The 17,176-nt window shown below is 39.8% G+C and overlaps 1 protein-coding gene across 6 annotated transcripts in view; it reads right to left on the bottom strand.

Moving 5' to 3' along the window:
• LOC108696466 (Down syndrome cell adhesion molecule-like protein 1 homolog) overlaps positions 1-16,686 on the bottom strand; it is a 146,931-nt gene extending 130,245 nt beyond the window's left edge. For 4 of the 6 annotated variants that reach the window (XM_041569268.1, XM_041569271.1, XM_018225864.2 and 1 more), the window contains exons 1-2: positions 16,053-16,685; positions 5,128-5,190 (exon numbers count right to left, since the gene is read on the bottom strand). In XM_041569268.1, coding sequence (XP_041425202.1) covers positions 5,128-5,190; positions 16,053-16,095 — 106 coding nt within the window. In that variant the 5' untranslated portion in view covers positions 16,096-16,685. Of the gene's footprint in view, positions 1-5,127; positions 5,191-16,052 lie in introns of all 6 variants that reach the window. The other 2 variants (XM_041569269.1, XM_041569270.1) reach the window with 2 other exon arrangements.
• Between the last annotated feature and the right edge of the window lie 490 nt (positions 16,687-17,176).

Genomic DNA, 17,176 nt, shown 5'->3' with positions numbered 1-17,176 from the left:
GTGCAGAGAAAAACGGGACTTTCCAGTACAAACGAGGGACTGTGGGTTGAGCTGTCAAAAGAGGGACGGCCCCTCTAAAAACGGGACAGTTGGGTGGTATGAATTTTGTCAGCCGGTTCAAGGTACAGGTATGGGACCTGTCATCCAGAATGCTTGGGACCTGGGGTTTTCTGGATAAAAGATCTTTCTGTAATTTGGATCTTCATACCTTAAGTCTACTATAACATTTTGTAAACATTAAACAAACCAAATAGATTGAAGCTGCTTGCAATAAAGATTAATTATATCTTAGATTTGATCAAGTACAAGTCACTGTTTTATTATTATAGAGAAAAGGGAAATCGTTTTGAAAAAAATGTATTATTTGGATAAACTGGAGTCTATGGGAGACTGCCTTGCTGTAATTCGGAGCTTTCTGGATAATGGGTTTCTGGATAACGGATCCCATACCTGTACCGGGTATTTTCTCCTGACAGCCATCAAATGTACTATAACAGATGTATGATAAACATGAAAACTGAATTTTTAGCAAAAAGCACATTTAAGTAGCACAATTAACAGTATGATGGATTTGCAGGGTCATTATACTACTGAAAAAATTCCAAATACTGTGCTCTTCCCATAAGGAAAGCAGCCAGCAGTTTGGGAACCTATGTTGTCAGTAAAAAAAAATATGGAGCCTTATACATGTGTGTGTATAGTCAAACTAAAAGGAAAGCTATTATGGCTGTTACTCCAATCAAACAACTTAAGTATACATGCATAATGACTCAGAGTGTTATCAGCTTTATTTGCACTTGGTAAAAGCTGCCTGCAATATAACTGGTTTAACGCATTGTAAATTAAGGTCACATAAAAGACATCTCCCTAAGGGAAGAGACACACTCTGCTATTCCAGGAGATTAGTCACCCATCGACAAATCGCTTCTACTTCGGGCGACTAATCACCCCATACTGCCTTCCCGCCGGCTGGAATGTAATGGCACTCGGAACAGTTCATTTTCCGAAGTTGCCTCACGAAGAAACTTCGGGCGACTTCGGAAAGCTGAATAAATCAGAGTGCCATCCCACCGACTATTAAGATTCTAGCCGGCGGGAAGGCTTTTCGGGGAGATTAGTCACCCCGAAGAAGAGGCGATTTGTCGCGAGGCGACTAAATCTCCCCAAATCTTAGCGTGTGCCCTTACACTTAAGGTAAAGTCTAGTGAGCAGGGTGAGGATTATATGTTATTGTTAATATTTTTATATTCATTCAGGAGTTGGGTGTCAGATGAATGATACAATATATCTTATAGGGGGATCCTTTTGCCTAGGAGATGTATTAGAGCTCACTATATTAAAATCACCAGAAATCCTGTCTCTCTACATGCAGAATTTGTGCAAAATTTTTTGATTTTGTTTGCACTGGAATCGGTTATTTGAGTGAGCTCTAATACATCTGCTAGGATAGGGAGCCCCCCTATAAGATATATTGGATCATTCATCTGACACCCAACTGCTGCTTGAAGACAGAATGAAGAGAAACACATGCTGAGAGAGGAATAGTGAATATAAACTTGATTAATTCAGAAACTATGCAGAATATTTAATTGATTGTATTTAGAAAGTTTCTTATTTCAGTACAAGGAAGCTTAAATTGAATTTTCATTTTCGTAATAGTTCCCCTTTAAATTAATTTCCAGATTTATTTTATAGGGATATATACTGTTGTCTTTGTAAATTGAAATAAGGACAGATATGAAGAGAAATCCCAGGATTATAATAGAGGATTGTTCAGGCAGTTGGGGGGGGGGTGATTTTGTTTTAATAATAATAAGAGTGAGGGTGAGATGTGGAAAGTACTGGAGAGGAGGAGGGGGAACACATGAAACACATGACCTTAAAGCCATATAATCTTCTTTGAAAAATTACAGGACCAGCAAGATCCTAATGCTGCATTTTCATAAAAAATCAGGCTCCAATCACACAGATTAAAAAGAAAAAAAAATCAAACTAAGACTAATATTTTTAAATCGCAGGAGACATCTGGGGCTGGGCCACCTGCTGCCAGAATAGAACTCAATATACTCAATATACAACTGCTCTGGTATGGAAATGAGAGGTCATGGTGCATAGGAGAGGGGGGAAACAGAGGAATAAACAATATGAAAGAAGCGAAAGAGGAAGTATTCGGAAAAAGTGAGGCAGCAATACCTGTACAAGTGAAATACAGGTTCTCACAATAAAAGGCTTTAAACCAAAAGAAGGTTAAAGCCCTGTATCAAGGTGTTATTATTAAACACATCACAAAACAGTAGTGCCTGGCCCCTTTAAAAATGAACAAGTAGTTTACATCTCCTGCTGACAGATACAATAGTTTGCAACCTAGTCACTTAACGGGGCACATTGTGTCACAACTGACAACCCTATGCTGCAGTTATTAGAGCTTGTGGGGTGTCCAGAGAACAAGAGGCCAAAGAAAGTAAAACCAGTAATAGAGATGGGGGAGGTTACAGTCTACTCTGCACCCCACCTTGTTCATTACCAGGCTGATAGTAATCCTTATCCTTCTTGCACGCACTGACTGATGCTGAGTCTTTGTCTCTATGCTGTATGTTGCATTAACACTTTCACTAGGAGCACAGAACAAATGTTTGTTCAAAATTCATAGAAGTTATCAGTTTGAATCAAACTACCCTGTTGCATAAAAGTATATTTCCACTAGTGATCCTGTATATATCTGTATCGGTGTAATTTCTGGCTCTGCCTTGCTTAGAACTGAATTCAGTGTGTGTGTGTGATATTTGCATGCAAAGAAGTGATACATGCAAAGCAGTGTACCTTCCGTATGAGTCAGATATCCATCTGGACATCATGTCACAGCATATACTGCATATTCTCATGCAATGTATGTCACTATTTTCACAGTTCCAGCCCCCCCCCCCAAGTGTTATATGCAATGGACTTGCTTTTATTGCTTGATAGCCAACAAATTGCTTTAGAAAAATCCCAAGTGTAACCTGGTCTATTAAATGCCATTAACAAAAACCCAGCCAAAGTATTTAGTTAATCTTAATGTACTACAATCACTAGTCATTTCTAATCTGCTAAGCTTTTCTAGACAGGAGAAAAATGCTGTCAAGGATTCGGTGCTAATGTGACTCGTTAGAGCTCAGGGAGCAAGAGCACAATTCTGAGAGCAGAGCACTATGAATGCCTATACTTCTAGTCCACACACTAGTGACCATAAAACCAATTAATTGTGAAAACCATAATCAGACAAACAAGAAACCAGAGTGGAAAATTATTTTGCTATTTTTCCTACAAAAGTAAAAGATGTGTAGGTATATGAATTCTAGAGTGAATACTGAAAAAACATGCCCCAGTGGTAAAACTGGCATCCAAGAATTTCCTGATACACAGGCTACACTGCTATTTAAGCTAATATTAAAAATAGGGATGGACAGGATTCGGTTCAGGATTCGGCCAGGATTTGGCCGAATCCTTCTGCCCAGCTGAACAAAATCTGAATCCTAAATTTGCATATGCAAATTAGGGGCAGGGAGGGAAATAATTTTTTTGTCACAAAACAAGGAAGTAAAAAATGTTTTCCCCTTCCCACCCCTAATTTTCATATGTAAATTAGGATTTGGATCGGCATTCTGGTGAAGTTAGGGATCACCACAGCCCTCTAGAGTGAATTTTACCAGAAATGTAGTTGTCTGTAAATTTGTAATACCCTTAGGTTCAGCCCCGGCCCTCCCACTTAATCCTTAAATAGTCAACCCAAGGTAAAATTGATATGTGGCTGAAAAGCAGCCAGCTATTTATTTGGTATTTTTTATTAGGGTTGGTACCATGCAAGTTTTCCCCCAGACAGCTGGTTTTTGGAAGGGCTGTCCGGGTGAAAGCTGCCTGTCTGGATTTCCAAATGAACATATCAGGACAGGACTTTGAAGTGAATGACAATCAGCCTATTGCATTGTCATAGTCTTGACCCTGACATCAAAGCCCTGCCTCTGAAATGTCATCTAACCCACCCTGAAGTTACCCACCACACCCCCCCTGCCCAGACTTCCCTGAACTGAAAGGTGGCAGCACTAGATTTCATTCGGCGAGGACCACATTAGTGTATTGCTGCAATCTTTGGGGGAAATAAAAGTAGCAAAGAGAAAAAGAATTCACACAAAAAAGAATTAAATCTGCTCAAAGGTGCTACAGGCTTTCAGAGCAAAAAAACATTTCAGTAAGAAGTTTTATTACTTAAACTGTGCACTAGCGCAACTATAAAATTTGTAAGTTTCTAGATTCGCAAAAGTTTAAAGGAGAAGGAAAGGCTGGAGACACTTGGGGGTGCCAAACATTAGGCACCCCCAGGTGATTGTAGCGACTTACCAAAAACCCAGGGCCGGTGCTCCTATCAGGAGAAATCTGCACCGGCCCCGGGTTATAGGAGCGAGCACCACGGAGATATCTACTTCCGTCTTCGCGCAGCTGCGCATTTCCCCGGACTGACGCATGCGCATTTGAAAGAAAAAGCCGACTTTAAAGTTCGGCTTTTAGTTCTAATGCGCATGTGCAGCTGCACGAAGACGGAAGTAGATCTCTCCATGGTGCTCGCTCCTATAACCCGGGGCCAGTGCAGATTTCTCCCGATAGGAGCACCGGCCCTGGATTTTTGGTAAGTCGCTACAATCACTTGGGGGTACCTAACGTTTGGCACCCCCAAGTGTCCCCAGCCTTTCCTTCTCCTTTAAATTTTAATTTTAAATTTTGTTTAAACAGAGGTATTGCAAATAGTTTTCCTTTGCCGACTCATTCCATTACGATCAGCTCCATTTGGCCCAGCATATGCAGGGGTGCTTTGCCAATGAGGCGAGTTGAGGCTGTCGCCTCAGGCAGCAGCGCCCCACTAGGTACAAGGGGCAGCAAAAATGCTGCTCCTTGTACTTTAAGAGCGAATTTCCGGGGGAGAGGGGGCAGCAGCAACTGCTGCTGCCTCAGGCGGCGGAGGGGCCATGATCACCCCTGAGCATATGGGTGACTAAATCAGGCAGAAAACGACTAGTTTGTCGACCTTACTAATTGAACAGATCTCACTGTGTATGGAACCTTAAGACTATATATTCAAATAAACCCCTTCTGTACCTCTGTATTCTATGTTCCATGCAGCCATGTTCTTTCTTCTTGCATGTGTCCTCTTCATCAAATCTGCAGGGCACATGTAGAGTACCAAAATCTAAGAAAATGTTTTGTACTTCGGATGCAATACAGATTGCTGAGCAATACAGGTGTCAAGAGTGGAACGAAATAACTTTTTGGCACAGTGTAAGGACTGCTGTATTTTTTTAAATAGAGGAATGCCAGCAGGGGCTAACAGGCAAGCAACTAGAATCATTGGAAGATACCTAAAAACTTCCTCTTATCCTTTTAAACTGCTGCCTGTTTGCAAGAGGAATTAAGATATTTCTCTAGCAACCGAAGACCAGCTGAAATGAAAAAGCCTAAATATTTGAAAAATCACAAGTAGTTAAGATTAATTGCACACTAGATTACTGCTGTCTATAGCATAGGTGCACTATATCTTTAACTGCTTTGCTGGTTGAAGCTTGTTCTGTACACTATTAATACACTGGCATATAAAAACACCTACATCCAAAGTCCTGCTTTATCTCAATGCATGTACGGCATATCCAGTATTTAACATAACCCTATATCTCATATCACTGAAATTGGCTATATAGTTATAGAACTGTCAGCTAACGTGATATAATTTTTTGTTGGGCCCAGTCCTGGTTTTTCTGAAGAGTTTATTCCACTTGTTATTGGTTCTAATGAGCAGAATGATCTTTAAATGCTACAAAAGGGCCATATTCACCAGATACTAGTTTGCTGGCATTACCCTTTCACTATGGCAGGACACCACAAAATCATCTAAATACTATTCAATCTATTGTTAAAAATAATTGCTGCTGTGTAAACAGAATACATTATGTGATAAATTAGTAGATAGAAAGATAGATAGATAGATAGGACCCCATGAATTATCTTGTCTATGAACACATATATGGACTATACACAAACAATAAATATATATATTGCATAATCCTTGTGCCAATGAGTAAAGACTTCTTAATGCTGGGAACAGACAAGAACGGTAACCTAAATCTAATTCTACAGTCTCCATCTGCCTCCCTCCTCCATCTTATTTCTGTTGCAGACATTAACATAAACAAATGAAGTGCGAAAAATCCAAGCCGAGCAAACCTCAGCTATCTCTGTCAGACTTAACCCTGCACTGCCTTTATCTAGCAAAACCAGTGAACCCTTCAGATGTAATACTGCTACATCAGGCAAGCTATATACCTGTATTGCTCAGTAATTTGACAGACTTAACCCTGCACTCTCACTATGCCCCTGATACTCTTAAAGGAGCAGTATACTCCCTTGTTTAATATGAATACAAGGAATAGGGGTTTGTCTACCATTTTCCCCATGAAAAATCCATGTTTTTGTATTTCTTGAGCTAAACAGGGAGATGGAAGCTACTTCATGTTTTGTCGTTGTGCGGTAGATAATTTGATTTGTAGTGAACAGATAACGCCCCTGCATAATGGTCCCCTACAAACAAACCGGTCACAACATAAGGGGCTATATACTGATAATGTAATTACCTACCTTGCAAGAACCAAATATTGGGAAGCTTCAATCTCCCTGTTTGCCCTGTTCAGCTCAAGAAACATAGAATTTTCATCATTAAAACAATAGACAAAAAATATGTTTTGCCTAAGTCCTATGGATTGAGTTCATGCTGAACAAGGGGGTATACTGAGTCTGACATCTATATCAGTCAGCTATATCTGCCAGACTTCACCATTAACCACCTAGCTACCTATTATGCAAAGCCCTATATTGCTCAGCTACCTGTCAGACTTTACACTATCAAGCTATCTCTGTATGTATCACTCATCTGTCTTTATCAGACATAACCATCAGCTGTTCTTGTCAAGGTTAACACATTGTTCAGCAATCCCTATAAAGCTGCCCATAGACGCAAAGATACTATTATACGAAACGAAGATTCATACGATTTTCAGACTGTGTGTGGAATGTCCAGACATTTTTCGTGCCATGGCGGTCGTCAATCAGTTGATCGGACAGGTTAAAAAAAATCTTCCGACCTGCAACTAAGTATTCAAATTAATATAAAGTAGTAAAGAGAACAAATCACACGATGCTTAGGCCATTAATTGACAGAAAGTTATGTCTGAAAAATATAAGTGACAGTCACCCATGGGCAATACATGCAGAGATATTATCTTTAGCCAACAGAAAAGCTGTCGATCGACTTAAAGACCGATCGCATGGTATAAAAAATGTAGCGACGCTTCAAACACAATCCAAAAATCGTAGAAACTACAGTTTGTATGATAGTATCTTTGCGTCTATGGCTAGATTACGGTTAACTCCTGCATTGCTCAGTTACTTCTATGGCGATACCCACCTTATCCTGTCAAGCGTAAACCATTCATTGCTCATGTCATCTATATCAGGGATAATTCTGCACTATCACATGTGCCTAACAATTACATTGTCCATCTCTCCACTGGTATAAGCCATGTATTGCTTGGTTAACTCTGTTGTGCTTGGCCCAGCATTTTTCAGCTATCCATTTTGGCTCAACAACTATATCACTTAGCTAATTTTTTGGGCATAAAGGCTTCAACTTATATTGCATAATAGTTCTTTAGTGCTTAAACCTAGCACAGCACAGCTAGGTATAACATATATAGTTATAAACACTCTCATATAAACATAAACAATGCATTTTGCCTCAGATTTAGCCCTTGTATTGCTATTTAGCTTTGTTATTTTAACCTCCATGCACTGTCAATCATTCCAATCAAGCATATCCCCCTGTGCTAATGTTAAAATAACCCCACAATTAATAAAAATGTTGTCAGATTTAGCACTTTTCATCACTAAACAGGAAAGTTTCTGGATGCCCATGATAGAATTATACATTTTGTTTGGTTAGAGAATAAGATTGATCAGTGACCGCTCCAATCATAATGCAGCAACATCTTAAACAAATTCTGCATGTTTAAGAATGAAATAAATTGCAAAAGGCAACAACACAGTAACCCATTCCATGCTAGCAGGTCAGAGATTGCTGTAGGGTATAATGAATCTTTCCAATTGAGAACATTTCCTGGGTTGGCTTCTCTGTAAATTTTCAGGATCCATCTGATTTGCATTCCTAAAATAGGATTTGCACAGAAATTGCACAGTATGACACAATGGAGAGAAAGATTATGTGGACAAGATTTTCATTGGCGAATCTGTGAGTTAATTGTGTTTTGTTAGCAGAAACAAGGACTTGATAACTGAGGATGCAGTTCTGCATCTTCTAATAGAAGGAAGTGTGTGCATGTGTGTGTGAGGAGGGGGCTATTTCCCCTAAAATGTGCTTCTCTTTCTAAAGAGCACAGGCATATTCTGGCACGCTTCACTACATCTATATATGATCAGTCAAGAGCATCTCTTAAATCTGCGATGGCTTCTTGTGATAAGGCACATTCAGAGGCAAATTAATACAAATGGCAACATCTACTCTCCATATCTTCTCCTGGTGAAGGGTTAATGAGCCAACGGTACAAAAAATAATTAGAAGCAGAAAAGCAGTTTGATTACAATATATCCTTCTAGAAAAATCCTATCCTGGAAAAAAATCGACATCAGTCCCTAGAGCTATATTTCTCTTTCACTCCTAATAAAAACACAACTAGCTGATGCTAAATCGTAATAGAGGGGTTAACTGGCCTAATAAACAGACAGTGAATTATGTGTCAGGCAATGGGTCAGAAGCTTCGGACATATGAACTCTGTAAAAACCCCAGAGAGCTGACCTTATGATTAATGGGGAGCGTAGAGTCTATCCCAGAAGACACATGTTACAGTAAGGAGTACAGGAGTAGGAGGGGGGGCAATGAGTTCAAAATTACCCCAGGCAGAACAAAGCAAATAAACAGCAGGATGCAAACAAAAGATTTGAATAGCTAAATTTATCTGTCCTGAGCTAGCTGACAATGACATAATTTCTCAACGCAAAATCATCTCTATGTACATTACACAAACCCATCCGGAAGCACAGTACTACTTTACATCTTTCTATCTATTATATATATATATATATATATATATATATATATATATATATATATATATATATATATATATATATATATATATAGTTATATATGTATATATGTATATAGATATATATATATATATATATGTATATATATACACATCAATCTAACACAAGTGTAAACAGACAACTAACTTGCAAGTGTAAATACAAAAAATGGTTCAGGAGTGAACGTTGTAGATAATTATGGCTAATTGCAGCAAATGTTAAATTCAAATTGTTGCCTCGCCTATTTTCAAGTCGATGTAATAATCATATTACACCAAATATCTTTAAATTAATGCTAACATGTTGTATTCCCACAAAATCTACATAGTTTTGGGTCATACATAAAAAATGTATTAGGTATTTGATAGCGTCCCTTTTAGAATGAAATTGTTTAATCATATAGATTAATAATTAACAGAAACCAAAATGGCTGCTAAAACTGGGGAGAAGAAGGCAGAGGGGAGAAACTGGGGAGAAGAACACAAGCTGCCAGAGGAGGCAGAAAACCACTGATGGTAACTTCAAGAGCCAAAATTCTGATTTTTAAATAGGAATTTTGTCTCTACTAGTGTGGAGAGAGCTTTTGTGCTCTTTGCAATAGTGATGCAACACCTCTTTTCCAGCTCCGATGCAGCAAAACTAAGCCTTGGATGGGAGGGGGACATCCGCCAGGCCACTTTAGGGCAGTACTTAACCCTGAAATGCTCCTGGAAGAAGGGGCACGTAATCTCCTTAAGGGTAATGGCACACCCCTTCTCTCTGCCTACATTTGGTAGGTAGGCAAAGTTAAGATCTACAGATATACTCTTATAAGCTTCTGTGTGACCTCATTGAAGGGTTTGGCACAGTGCTATATTTGCTTTAAAGGGGTTGTTCACCTTTAGGTTAGCTTTTAGTATGACATAGTAGAGAGTGATATTCTGAAACAATTTGCAATTATTTTTAATTTTTTATTATTTGTGTTTTTTTTAGTTATTTAGCTTTTATTCAGCAACTCTCCAGTTTCAGCAATCTGGTTGGTAGGGTCCAAATTACCTTATCAACCAGGATTTGATTAAGAGACTGGAATATGAATAGGAGAGGCCTGAATAGAAAGATGAGTAAAAAATGTAGCAATAACAATACATGTGTAGCCTTACAGAGTGTTGGTTTTTAGATGGGGTCAGTGGCCCTCATTTGAAAGCTGTAAAGAGTCAGAAGAAAAAGGCAAATAATTTAAAAATAAATATAAAGACCAATTGAAAAGTTGCTTAGAATTGCCCATTCAATAACATAGTAAAAGTTGAATCAAAGGTGAACCACTCCTTTAAGTTGCAGAATGGGTGCTACTAGAAATATGGGAGTAAAAAGATGGGAACTAAAATCAGAAGAGTGGATGACATATGACCTATGAGAATAAAAGTAGCAGTAAAAAGCACTGGCAGTCAATGTTTCTGAAATTCCTTGTGTCCCTATATGTTGTTTAATGGCAACATTATAAAAATGTTCATCTTGCTTTAATTTCTGTCACTGGCTGATTTACACAGACACACGGTTTTAGCCTGCAAAAGACTTTTCCCTTCTATCTGGCAACAAATTATCCTGTAGAGTTGTAGCCCACCCCCCGCACACCCACCCACCCGCTTACAAGACGCTAACAAGGAGGATCTGAGGATGGCCTAATGGTGACAAAGTAAAATATATTGCATTTGGGGCTCAACAAGCCAAAATCAGTTGGTAATAGAAAATTCTAGATTAAGCAGGAACAGAACAATTTACTAAGCTTGGTCAATGCATGTGAAAAGAAACAATAAAGCTATGACATCACAACTATTTCTACATACTATGCACATTTCACCAGAAAAAAATATATAGGGATTAATAATATAATGTATAATGTATCAGAAGTCATCAAGAAGTTACATGACCACACAAAGGTGACACAAATTACACCACCTAGCACAAGTTATGACTTATGACATCATTAGCCACCATGTATAAAGATTTTCTGCAGGATATTCCTGTAATGTATAAATACATTACACAAGAGCCATGAATGATCTGTAAATTCTATCTTATAAATAGTGCTTAGTGACGTTAGTCAGTTATAATCAATGCAGAGTGATGTAATTTGTGTCAGATGACTCCCTAAAACATGTGTATTATAACAAAACGAATGCACCCCACATTGTAAAATATGAGGACATATGAGGGATTGGTTGTCGCTTATGCCTATGCCTATATATAGTCACAGTCACAGAACATTATTATTTACTATATAACTACCCCTTCAATAAAGATTTGACTTTTTAAAGCAGATATTAAGACTGCTGGTTCCGCACATGTCCTATTACCATGTCTTTTTGCAGCATTTACTGCAGCATTTACTGATTTACTAGTAATAATAAAAAGATGCAAAACGACACACGTGCAACACATTTTTGTTAGCACAAGTGTTGCTGAATTTACCTTGAAGTATCCTCAAATTGAACTACAGGTATGGGACACGTTATCCGGAAATCCGTTATCCAGGAAGCTCAGAATAACAGAAAGGCCGTCTCCCATAGACTACATTATCCAAATAATCCAGATTTTTAAAAACTGCATTTTCCCTATAATAATAAAACAGTACCTTATACTTTATCCAAACTAAGATATAAATAATCCTTATTGGAAGCAACCCCAGCCTATTGGGTTTATTTAATGTTTTCATGATTTTCTAGTAGACTTAAGGTATGAAGATCCAAATAACGGAAAGATTGGAAAACCCAAGGTCCCATGCATTCTGGTTAGCATGTGCCATACCTGTACTATGTGGACAAATTAATATTAATTGGCAATTTTAACATTGGTGGTCTGTGTTAAATTGAATGAAGAAGCTATTGGGGCAGTTGATCAGTTATGTGCAAGAATATATGAACATAATGCTAAACCCAAAACATCAGTGTTAATAATAAGCCAGAGATTTCAAAAGATATGAATTTTGCTGCCTATAAAAAAAGATGAAGGTCAAATTAAAATAATTGAACTAGTTTAGTGACAAAATCTTTGTACAGATAGTGTTTGTTTGCTGCGTGTCCAGGCATGTCCCCAGGTTACAGACAATGTGCCTTCTCACCATATTCACCTGTGATGTTTGTATCTCACTCCTGGCAACACAAACTAAAGAGGACTTCCTGTTGCAGGGGTTGTGCAAACAAATAAAAGTTCAGGGATGGAAGTGCTAACTTCAACATTCCTGATCTAGTAAGAAAGGGGCTTGCTGAACTGGCAATAAAAAAATCAAAAGATAAAGTGTGTCAGAATAGGTGTGCAAAGGTGTACAAATGCTGCAAAACTAAACATTAGCGAGACTTTGCTGTAGTTGGCATAGGTATAGAATACTATAGATAGAAGAACTGTGTCTGCTTGATTTCAATAACACTACTCTATACTACTTCACAAAACAGGTATGGGACCTGTTATTCAGAATGCTTGGGACCCGGGGTTTTCTGAATAATGGATATTTCCGTAATTTGGATCTTCATACCTTAAGTCTACTCGAAAATCATGTAAACATTAAATACACCCAATAGGCTGGTTTTGCTTCCAATAAGTATTAATTACATCTTAGTTTAGATCAAGTACATGGTACTGTTTTGTTATTGTAGAAAAAAAGATAATCATTTTTAAAAATTTGGATAGTTTGGATAAAATGCAGTCTATGGGAGACAGCCTTTCCGTAATTCAGAGTTTCTGGATAACAGGTTTTCGGATAGCGTATCCCATAACTGTACAAGGTGGTACAGGTCTCCAAAAATGAACACTGCTTTGTAAAAAGTGTCCAACAATTCACATGGAAACATCACAATACCCTTCATTTTCATCATTTTACTAAAAATGTAATGACGATATACTCATGTCTTACAATAGGATAACATGCTGTTAAACACTGGTATTGTGGTCTCCAATAAGGACAGTGTTCTATAGCTGCTTATTCTCAGGCAACAGAAGGACAGTGCTCTGTAGCTCTGCTACCCGCTGAAATTGCAGTGACTCTGCTCTGCAGAAAATAGCAGAAATACCCGACTGGCACTGCCCTGTGCCACTGCTCTGCAGATTACTATGGTATCATGCTCAGCATTTACACTTTTTAAAACTGTACAGCCATACACATATTCTACTCTATGACAATACAAGTGGGATTTTCTGCGCCCATTTGTATACATTTTACAAGAACTGTGCTCAGCAGTGTATTGCTACCCAAATTTCAGTTGGACATGGCTCTGTAATCACAGTTTCACACTTGAAAGGGAGATGCTGCAACACAATATTACAAACACTTCAAGTGGACTGTGCGCTGCAATGAAGGTGGAGGTTCTTGGTCCAATAACTCTGATCTACACAAAACACAGGCCAACATTTTTGAGAACACAGACAAACATATTCAGACGAGATTGCCCTACAAAATCATTTAAATATTGCTCTAAACATGGCCCCCTCCATCACAAAAATTGTCACTGCAGACATACATTGCTGGCGATCATAGAATGTGTTGCAAAAGATAAAAAGGTGCTGCAAGATGAAATAAATGTATATTTAGCCCAAATAAAAATAAATGATTCTTAATTCTGTACAATACAGTTCATCATGCTGTGGGAATTTTATACACTAGACATCCTCCAGCGGGCATCCAGGGTAGAGCTGAATGTAAGAATTCAATTCCATTATGGTATACCAATTATTTAGTTCTCCACTAGCATCTCCACATTTACTGTAATTTCAAATGTATTTTAAGTAACTATTCACATATTTGAAAAAATACACCAGCTGGATCATTCAACCCATCCTTGGAAACATATTTTTCCTGCTCGCATGCATACCGTTGATTAATTATACACCCATTTCTTAATATGCACAATTGATATGCCAACATTCCCGTATTATGTATATAAATGTGGAATGCCACTTAAAGACAACCCAGTTTTGCAGCCATACAGGCACCACCCATGACCGCATTTGCACTGGAGTGCGCTCCATTTTCACTCTAATTGGGCTGATTTTACACCCATAATAACAGTTATTTTGAAGCCTCTCTATCTTCTGCAGTGTTAATACTGATCATACTGTAATATAGTATACAACAAGGGCCCTGAACTCTTTCATTTGAAGGCATCAGGTGGACTTCTGGTGTAGCTGGACTCACCCTATTATTTTATCAATATCTAGGTGCTTTTGTATTTTATCTTGACTGGAATCAAAGGAACTATTTCAAAACTATGTGTGATTGTGAAGGCTCCTTGTAGCCTCCATCTCTTAAGATGCACCAGGTGCCCTTAAATTCCCCTTCCTTTACTAAAGAAGCTATTAACCAAAAGGTTATTCCCTCCCAAAACATGGGTCATAGTTGGTCGGACAGTTGGCTTAAATAAAGTGCCCATTGCTTCAGCATAACATACATTACATGTAGGAACATTTGCGAAATATACGAAGACAGAAATGTTTTAAAATTCCTGAACTGGTTTTAAGTGCTTTGTGTAAATGTGTTTAGCAGAGACAAGACAAAGGGGGCATAAACAGATGAGTATGGTGGAAGTGTACTGTTTAAATTCGCCTTTGCGTTGTAATGTGTGTAGATGGAATGGGCAGACATGTAATATAGGGATGTATGTGTCAGTATTTATATACATACATGCATTAAGCAGAACATTGCCTCAGTCTCTATGCATATACAGGCAGATTGTACACGTCACACGCCCCCCCCCCCCCCACCACCACTACCATATGCATATATGTTGCCTGCGAACTCAGCAACACAATGAGACACAAAACATCTAACCTGTTTCTTACACCAAAAATTTAAAAACATCAACTTAAATGAATACAAAGTACAAAGCATCAGGGCAGACCGAATGGGCACTAACTCAGTCCGGCTGGGCTATAAACTGGCACCATACACAGCAAGGCAGCTGCAGGGCAGCACCAATGATTGGCACCATACAGAAGTCGGTAGCACCAGGGACTGGCACTATACAGAACCTGGCAGCACCAGGGACTGGCACCATACAGAACCCTGCAGCACCAGGGACTGGCACCATACAGAACCCGGTAGCACCAGGGACTGGCACCATACAGAACCCAGCAGCACCAGGGACTGGCACCATACAGAACCCGGCAGCACCAGGGACTGGCACCATACAGAACCCTGCAGCACCGGGGACTGGCACAGCTCAACAGCGGCAGCAGCAAAAAAGGCGCTCGCACAGCCCGGCAAAAGCAGTTGTAAGCCATAATTCCGGCGCCACTAGAAGGAACACTCACACAGCAGCATCGCGGTGGCACTAGGACTGGCAACAGCACACACAGCTCACTGGCACAAAGAATGGTAAGAGCACACAACAAGGCTCTGCCAATAATATCCTATGCGAGGGCACAACACTAATGCCATTTGACATTCCACCGGTATAAAAGTGCTCACACAGAGGAACTGGTAGCGCTAGGAATGGGCTGGAAAGCACGAAGCACCAGGACGTGGCTCATTCTATCACTAGTGGGCTTGCTAGTCATTAGCTTGCTAGTCATTGGCTTGCTGTGTGGCAGTGGCACCCTGGGCACATGGCTGGCATTATCCAGAAAGGACTTGGGCTGGTATTATGGAGGCTCTTGCGTGTCACAGAAGTCAGCGGTATAATAATGACCCACTGGAACTAAGTTGAACAAACGAAGCCGAAAGGAAGTGGCAAGCAATAAAGCTCAGGCGATCCGTTCATTCGTAATCAACAAGCTCCTGTTGTGGCCACGCACATCCAATTGTGGAACTGTACGCTACCTGACAGGGCAAACCACGGGGAGTTGGACAGTCATTCACACAGTGACAACAGCCGGAGAAGAGTTCAGTTCTGGAGTGTGGACTCACCTATATGCACAGAACACAGCAGGGAGAGAGTTACCAGCAACATTCCATAAAGAGAGGGGATAAGCCGGGGTGTGAATCCCTCATCAGATCCCAAGCTGTCCCTCCTCGCTCAGCGCTCTTCAGCCCTCACACTGCTCCAGAACACTGGCAGCTCCTCCCCGCCTGTCATTAGTAGGGTGGGGCCCGCAGCGGCCACGCCCATTCCTCCCCTGAATACAGTGATTCTATAGGCCGTGCCTGCAGAGCCACGCTCATTCTCATTGTGTAAAATGATAGGATCTGCATGCGGCGTATTGGGAGGCATGTGTGCTAATGCATATGTATGGCTGGGGCTCGCCAGCTCTCACCTGTAACGAGGCTCTTGCTAAGGTAACGGGATGCTACAGCACAGCTCCCTTATCTTGGCTCGTATATAGAAAAGCATTCAGCGTCAGTGAACCTTAGCTTATTCCTGACAAGCAGCAGCAGCAGGACTCGGGCTGTTTAGCAGTGACCTGTGGAAAAGTTTAGTCGCCGTGTAACGTGACCACTCCTCAGGGGACACTGACGGGATGTGCTTTGTGTGGCTTTCCAGGCATGTCCTCACATGCGCAGCAACATGGTGCCCACCAACTCACACCTTACCCTCATTTAAATACATTATTATACTATGAATATCCATTGTCATGCTGCTGTCCCTGTGCCACAAGCACTTACTTCTCTCAGCATCAGCACTGCCACTTTCTAAACCAGATTTTATACCAGAATTATACACTACTTCTTTTTATGATGCTTTATTAGGAGAGAGCCGGCATTTCAGTTACACAGGGTCATACAACCCCCCCCCCCACACACACACACACACAGATTCAATAAATAGTGACTGACTGTCAATGACATATTAAATAATGCAGCCCCAGTAGACGTGGTAGTGATGTATATAAAGTGCTCTATCGATATTTCTGTCATTCTCTGGGCATTTAAACCTAATGCAGGCCATGGGTCTCTTGGTTGGTCCCAAAGATCAGAAATATGCAACATGGACTCTGGAGGGTTATCTTCTTAGCCAGATAATGCTCTGCCCTTGGTATATCATAATGTATTTATATAATGCTTTCAATAAATTTATAACAAACAGGCAGTCT

The sequence above is a fragment of the Xenopus laevis genome, chromosome 7L (genome assembly GCF_017654675.1).
Source record: "Xenopus laevis strain J_2021 chromosome 7L, Xenopus_laevis_v10.1, whole genome shotgun sequence".
Lineage (NCBI taxonomy): Eukaryota > Metazoa > Chordata > Amphibia > Anura > Pipidae > Xenopus > Xenopus laevis.
This window is presented reverse-complemented; position numbering and strand designations above follow the sequence as displayed.